General features: G+C 34.1%; 1 protein-coding gene across 12 annotated transcripts in view; it reads right to left on the bottom strand.

Moving 5' to 3' along the window:
* DNM1L (dynamin 1 like) overlaps positions 1–7936 on the bottom strand; it is a 58348-nt gene that overhangs the window by 13972 nt on the left and 36440 nt on the right. For all 12 annotated transcript variants that reach the window (XM_082352147.1, XM_082352151.1, XM_082352152.1 and 9 more), the window contains 4 exons: positions 6008–6170; positions 3235–3355; positions 1661–1792; positions 524–730 (listed from right to left, as the gene is read on the bottom strand). In XM_082352147.1, the coding sequence (XP_082208273.1) occupies positions 524–730; positions 1661–1792; positions 3235–3355; positions 6008–6170 (623 nt within the window). The remainder of the gene's footprint in view (positions 1–523; positions 731–1660; positions 1793–3234; positions 3356–6007; positions 6171–7936) is intronic.

The raw sequence follows: 7936 nt of genomic DNA, 5'->3' as shown, positions 1-7936 counted from the left end.
ATGATTCCATAGCATCTGATTTTTAAAGATGTGTATTACAGGCAGTTATAGAAGCTTTATAGAAGCATAGAAGTTTTATAGAAGCATAGAATAATGTCTAGATTAATGCCAAAGTAACAGGGATTATTTCTTAATGATGGAATTAAAAGCAATTTTGTCCTTATGTTTTACTCTTTTTACTTATCTGCATTTTTGTATTTTTTCATGAAGAACTATGTTGTGTGTATTAAAAAAACAAACAATTTTTAAATTATGAAAATTTTATAAATGCTTATCAATTAAAGTCTTGTTTTTAAAGAAAGCCCTGAAACTTTTACCGTGCTTTACATAATTTATAAAGCATTTTACATACATATGAGACATTATCTACCATTTCTACAAGATGATATTCCTGTTTTACAGATAATAAATTACAATCAGATAATCTCAGAGTTAAGTCACTGTAACAAAAGATCTTTATCTTTTATCTTTATCTAACCTATCAATCCAGGTAACCAAATCCATAGAGAAATTTCTTACTTACAGCTCTGAAGTTTCAATATATTTTGCAGTTCCTTCAATAGTGTTACAATATTCTGTGGCAAATTTGGTAATAAGCTGGAGTAAAGTAGCACTTTTATCATCCACAGGTTCACCATAGCTATTTAGAAGAGACTGATATTGAGCAGCTAGAACATTTATTCTTGTTTTCAACTCTGGTAAGCAATCTCTGATGTGATGCATCAGTAGCCTAACAAAGGTTAGAAAGGAAGGATTTTAAAGTAATTGTGTATTTTGAAGACCCAGGCAGGTCAAATTTTAAAATGCAAATAATAGGGAAACCTGTCAATTTGTCCTGGTAGGAAATAATGCAATCTTAGACTAGAAGGTAAATATGTAGCCTGAAAAAAATGACATGAAGGAAACCATCTTAGTAAATGCTTTTTAAGTGTGCCTTCAACCCATCAAATTGTAGCAACTGCTAGAGAATCAAATATAAATTTAAAAAAAATTTTTTTTATATTATTGCAGTTACCTCAAAGAAAGTAAACTACTCAATCCAATTCTACCTACGTTATTTTGGTTTCCGACTTATCTTTTACAATGGGTACTCAGCATAGTGAAAATCAATCTTGTTAAGATACATATCCATCAGCCTTTAATTTATTTAGGGAATAACCCAAAAGTAAAAGAAAATAGGTTTTACTTCAGTCATTTATAAATTATTTAGAAAGGTCTTCTAATGCCTCTACCATCAGTGCATACTCAGAATTCAAGGTATATAGTTTACATTCTTTTTATGAATAGGAATAGAAGACATCCTAAATTAAGAATAGGTTATGTGAAAATTATAAATCTTAATTCAGTTCCTGAAATACAAAATGGAAATGAAGTCATCTGCCATCTAGTTCTATCATCAAAAGTAAAATGACTGTCAAGAATTTCATGATTAAGGTATTTTAAAATTCACTTGAGCATTTCTAGACTACACAATGATTTAATGCCAACCACCTCAATAAAAATAAATATCTACATTATAAGAACCTACTACACAAGAAACAAAAAGTGAAATTTTACAGACAAGGACATTATAAAAATGTAAGGAACTGATCATCAAAGGTCTCAGACACTTATTGGCAACCCAGAAACATCTCATTTTCCAAAAGGTAAAAAATGTTACCTGTTTAAAGTCCTGGCAAGATACTTTGTTCCATTTCTATTGGCCAGAGATGGGTATTTCTTTTGAAGGAAAGCATATTCATCACGGATTGAATCAGTTACACTCTTCTTATTATTAATATCTAGCTGGCTCCTAAGGTTGAAAAGTAACAAAACTGTTCAACTAAAGTCAACTGTGGTACTAAGTACTCTGGATAGTGAGGATGATGATGATAGCCTATAAATGATGATGATGATGATAGCCTATAAATGATGATGATGATGATAGCCTATAAATGATGATGATAATGATGGCACCAGGCATTGTCTATAATGTCTGACATGAATTGTTAATTCTCACAATCAGTCTATGCAATAGGTATTATCCCATTTTATAGCAAAGTAACTAAGGCCCAGGGAGATTAACTAACTTACCCAAGGTCACATATTAAGTAGTTCAGCCAAGATTCAAACTGTGTGACTTTTAAGTAAGCAATGCCTGAATAATTTAGGCCTCATTATTACCATTAACTACAGTCAAAAGCAGTACTCTTCAGTAACAGGGATAAACAGGTGAAAATATATGTGTCTTAATCAACTGTATATTTTATCCATGGACAGGCAACTAAATTGAAGAGTAGCCATCTACAAATACAACAAACAGTTTTATACCACCTGTTTGCCTGAAAAGAGATAATGGGAATTTAAAAAAAAAAAGAGTAGGGGTGAGGGAGAAGGACATGTGATTAGAAGCAGACAACTGTAAAGACATCACTTAGTAACATTTTCATTTTCAAAGGTCTAAGACCAAAGATGTTAGGAGCCATTTAAACCCACATTATATCTAGTTTGTAGATGAACTAGGAGTAGAACCCAGATCTCATGACAATTTCAGTGCTTCCTATTTTATAAAGGCTTTGGACTATGATCTCCATTTGAATCTGGCTCTGCTTTCACCAGCCATGTGACTTTGGTAAATGTATAACTTAAGTTTTCTGATTATAAAACAGACCAATATACATATCTCACAGGGACGTTGCAAGGGTTCAAAGAGATACCCTTACAAATTTCTCACAGTAGAGCATCTAAAACTTAAGTAGACACTCAACAGTAGTTAGTTTCCTTTCCACAATTTTTAATTTCACCTAGTTATAATTAGGATACCTTTAATAAAATTTCTCCAAGTCACCTCCTGGCAATTACATAGAATCACTAATGCTAGGGGTTAAACCGATCTATTAAAATACTACCACCTTAAGAACTCTTGACTGGGTGTAAACTAAATAATACGTTTTTTTATCCAGTGCCCTCCTCATACATAACGTAATAGACAGGGATTTTTTAAGCCTAGCCATTAAATTTTCTTCCATTTTGTGGCAGTGCTTACTTTAGAAACACTTTCTATTTAAAAATATCTACAGGAGGCTTTAGTGAATCTCTTTTCTTCCTTTAGAGCAATGAATTCTTTAGCAATACCAAGATTATAGTAAAAGTGGAAAAAGCAGGGACACTATCACATTTCAGACCGATTCAAAAAATTCAGATTTGCTTTGAAATGAGAATGCTGCAATTCTTATCCCATTCTTGATTGCTAACCTGTTAACTATTCCAATTATTCCCAGTTTGACTGGTATAACCCTTCCCATCAATACATCCATGGCATCAGTACCCGCATCCATGAGATCAAGTTTAGTGATTACAGCTAGGGTTCTGCGACCTGGTAAATGCAAAAAAAGAAAAGAAATGACCCATTAAATTAAGCTGTTAAGTATTAATAAAGGAAAATCCTAATCTATAATCCCACCTAACATTACCGTTGCCATCATTTTGGTAATGTTTTTCTAACCTTTGCTTACAAATACTTTTTAAAAACTACTTTTAATCATCATGTTTAATTTTAAAAATTTTTCACGTTATTTTTTATTAGCTCTTTGGGCTATTTTAATTAGCATTTTAAAAATTTGTTTAATATTCACTCATGCCTAGTGAGTGAATTTTTGCAGAGCACAAATTCACAAATTTTTTTGCTCATTACAATTTATTCTTTCTTTCTGCCCATCCCTCGGCATCTCTTGCCACATAACCAGCCCACCCAACACTGTCTTGGATTCAGGGCTGCTTCACAGAGGCACACAGTTCCACTGGTTCCAGTCACAGGGCATGGGATATGATGCAGACTGTGACTAATTTTCTGTATGATTTTGTTGGCTCTGTATGGTTATATACGGGGAAGCCAAGTTTGTCCAGAGCCTGGGTGTGGACAAACAACATATGAGAGACGAGACTCTGGCCCCGGTACTCAGGCAGGGTGACCCCCAACCACACTTCTCCTGTCTAGTCCATCAGGGACCAGGACACAGGGGTCCCCTCAGGCCCCAGCAGGCAGAAGGTGGGGAAGGCCCAGATACAGCGCTCAATGAATCGCTGGCTCCTCTCATTGCCACCAAAATGCCAGAATTTATTCACCATGCCAGCGTGGATAGGATCCAGGGATGAGAGTTTAAACATCTCTTGGTTAATGGCTTTTTTTCAGTTCTATGAGTTTTGACAAATGCAATGTCACCACTACCTCAAAACAAAACAGTTCCATTGCCCCCCAACCCCTGTCAAAATTTCCTTGTACTATCCCATTCCTAGTTTTGTCTTTTCCAGAATGCTATATAAATGGAATCACATATACAGCCTTTTGAGTCTGGCTTCTTTCACTTGGCATAATGCTTGTAAGAATCATCTATTTTGTTGCATGTATCAAGAGTTCATTCCTTTTTATTGCTGAGTAGTATTCCACGGTATGGACACACTATAGTCTAGTTATTCATTCCCCATTTGAGAAACATCTGTGTTGTTCTCAGTTTTAGGAGATTAAGAATAAAGCTACTATAGATATTTGCATACAGGTTTTTTACATGAACATAGGTTTTCATTTAACATCGGTAAATAACCTAGGAGTGGAATTACAGATTTAACTGTTTAAGAAACAGAGAAACTGTTTCCCAAAGTGGCTATACCATTCCCACCAGCAATGTATGAGAGTTTCAGCTGCTCTGTATAATGTCCAATTTTACATATGGCATTTTTCAATTAGAAGCATTTTTGTATTTTGGTCCAAATCTACAAAATCATCTTTGTTTTGTTTTGTTTTTTAACATCTTTATTGGAGCATAATTGCTTTACAATGGTGTGTTAGTTTCTGCTTTATAACAAAGTGAATCAGTTATACATATACATATGTTCCCATATCTCTTCCCTCTTGCATCTCCCTCCCTCCCACCCTCCCTATCCCACCCCTCTAGGTGGTCACAAAGCACCGAGCTGATCTCCCTGTGCTATGCGACCAAAATCATCCTTTTTAATGATTCCATATTCTATTATTATCTTATCATTCCTACTGTGGGCCACATACTGATTCTAATTTTTTATAAATAATACTGGATTGGATTATTTCCTTATACTATATTACTAGATTAAGATTACTAGATCAAAAGTATGATTCTATTTATGGCTCAAGGGTCAGTTTAAAATAGAATTAATGTATATAAAATGCCTAACAGTTTACTTTATATAATAAAAATAAAATTTAAATAAACATTTTGATATAGTTTATCTTTTAATCTAAAATGAACATTAATTACTCATATAAGTTTCTTAAAAACTTGAAATAAAAAATTTTAAGAAATGACCCCATTTATAGGAATTTTAATTAGCAGTCTTAGCACTAACATTTCCTACCAAATTTTTATATTAAATTTTTATTCACAGTAGGAAATAAGAAACATGACACTGCCCACAGACCCTCAATACTCAGATGAAAAAAAAAATGGCTCCTGTATGCAGCAAAGCATACATTTATTAGCAGCAATAATAACTTACAATCTGGCATCTTATATAAGATGCACACTGCAGCATTAGTCAGGTATCATATACTGACTCACAGTATGAACTATATTTCGAAGAATCCCCTCTGCCTTGAACCTCTGCAGAATGTAGATACCATAATTATCTACTATACTATAATAGTCTACAATGATTACCTACCATGACAGTTATTCTTAGAAATCAGCCATTCAAAAACCTAAATCATTTTATTTATACAAAACAAACTTTTTGCGAAGCCATCTTCTTATTTTAAAATCACTAGGTAATCATTACAAATATGGACATCATGTGAAGTATTTTTGCCTAGCCTGTACAGCAATTTATCCATTTCCATCAAAATTTCTAGTTGATAATATAAGTAAAATAGAAAAGCATTATTTTTTAAATGTGTATTAACAGCTAGAGATATTCTTTTTTAAAATAAAAACTCCTCTCGAGGGTAGATTTACCATGTTAACCAAGCACCTCATTAAAAATTAACATCTGTCCTTACCATCTGGATCTACCTCTCTTGAAATTTTAAGTGCCTCTGATGTTGCCATATCTGTATTAGCAGCAGTGACAGCGAGGATAATGGAATTTGGATTACTGATGAACCGAAGAATGAGCTCTCTGATTTGAAGTTCAATATCCTTAGGTTGATCACCTACAGGCACCTGGACCAAAAAGAGATGATCAAGGAACTAGTAATAAAAATCAGCTCAGCTTTTTTTTTTCCCCCATTTAATCCACAGAATATAGGTATTACTCCATTTACAGATAATTAAAATGAAATTATATACTACAGTATATATGAATTTGGTAATATGTAGAAGTCTCAAAATGTAATCTTGCAAATATCAAAAGTCTACCATGTTAAGGATTGGTCAATATTAATTGCCTAGAGAAAAATTCATTCATTCACTCAATTAGCAAGTATTTATTGGCAACCTTTATTTCAGGCACTGTTCTACATACCAGATTATATCACAGTAGTGAATAAGAAAAAGACCAAAATTCCTGCCTTCACTGAGCTTTAATGATGAGAAGCAGATAATAAACGCATATATACATAGTATCTAGGAGGTGGTAGGGCCATGGAAAAAATAAAGGTGAACAGGAGGCTAAGGAATACTTAGTTAAAGCTTATACTTTTAGGGACTTCCCTGGTGGTCCAGTGGCTAAGACTCCACGCTCCCAATGCAGGAGACCCGGATTCGATCCCTGGTCAGGGAACTAGATCCCACAGGCCGCAACTAGAAGATCCTGCATGCCGCAAATAAGACCCGATGCAGCCAAATAAATAAATATTAAAGAAAAAAAAAGCTTATACTTTTAAATTATTATTTTAAACGGGATTATGCTTTTAAATTGAGTAATCAGGGGAGACCTCACCCAGATAATGACATTTGAGAGAAGGACCACAAACTGAAAGAGATAAGGGAGAGGTACATGCAGATACCTGGGGGAAGAACATTCCAGTAAAGTGAACAAAATGGCAGAAGGCTGGAGCAGAAGGAGCTAGAAGAGTAATAGAGACAGATCAAGTAGATACTTTAGATCTCTTTAAGAACTTAAGCTTTTACTCTGAGTGAAGTAGGACGCCACTACAAAGATTCTGAGCCAAGGAATGACACGATCTAATTTTCACTTTAATAATACCACTCTGGCTGCTTAGTTAATAAATTATGAGGAAGACCTCTTAGGAGACTATGGCGGTAATCCAGCTGAGATGATAGTGGCTAGCTCAGGATGGTAGCTATGAATCTGTAAGACGTGACAGAGTTCCAGATATACAGGCACACCTTGTTTTATTGCACTTTGCAGATACTGCATTTTTTACAAATTGAAGGTTCGTGACAACCCTGTGACAAAGAAGTCTATTGGCACTAATTTTTCCAACAGCATTTGCTCGCTCTGTGTCTCTATATCACATTTTAATAATTCTTGAAATATTTCAAACCCTCCACCAGCAGAACGATGACGTACGACTCACTGAACATTCAGATGATGGTTAGCATTTTTCAGCAATAAAGTATTTTTAATTAAGGTATGTACATTGCTTTTTTAGACATAGTGCTATTACACACCTAAAAGACCAAAGTACAGTTGACCCTTGAAAAACACAGGGTTGGGGCACTGACCCCCTCAGGTAGTCGAAAGTCTGCTTTTGACTCCCCAAAAATTTAACTACGAATAGCCTCCTGTTGACTGGAAGCCCTACCAACAACAGGCAATTAACACATATTTTATATGTTATATGTATTATATACTGTATTCTTACAATAAGTAAACTAAAGAAAATGTTAATAAGAAAATCATAAGGAAGAGAAAATACATTTACAATACTGTATTTATCAATATTTTATGTCATCTGTTTACAAGATAAATCTTCTGTCAGTACCTACATCAATATTGTCTTATATGATAACAAATCACTGTA

This window comes from Balaenoptera borealis (assembly GCF_965194805.1).
Source record: "Balaenoptera borealis genome assembly, chromosome: 13".
Lineage (NCBI taxonomy): Eukaryota > Metazoa > Chordata > Mammalia > Artiodactyla > Balaenopteridae > Balaenoptera > Balaenoptera borealis.
Note: the sequence above shows the minus strand (reverse complement) of the source record. Positions and strands in the feature narration are given on the sequence as shown.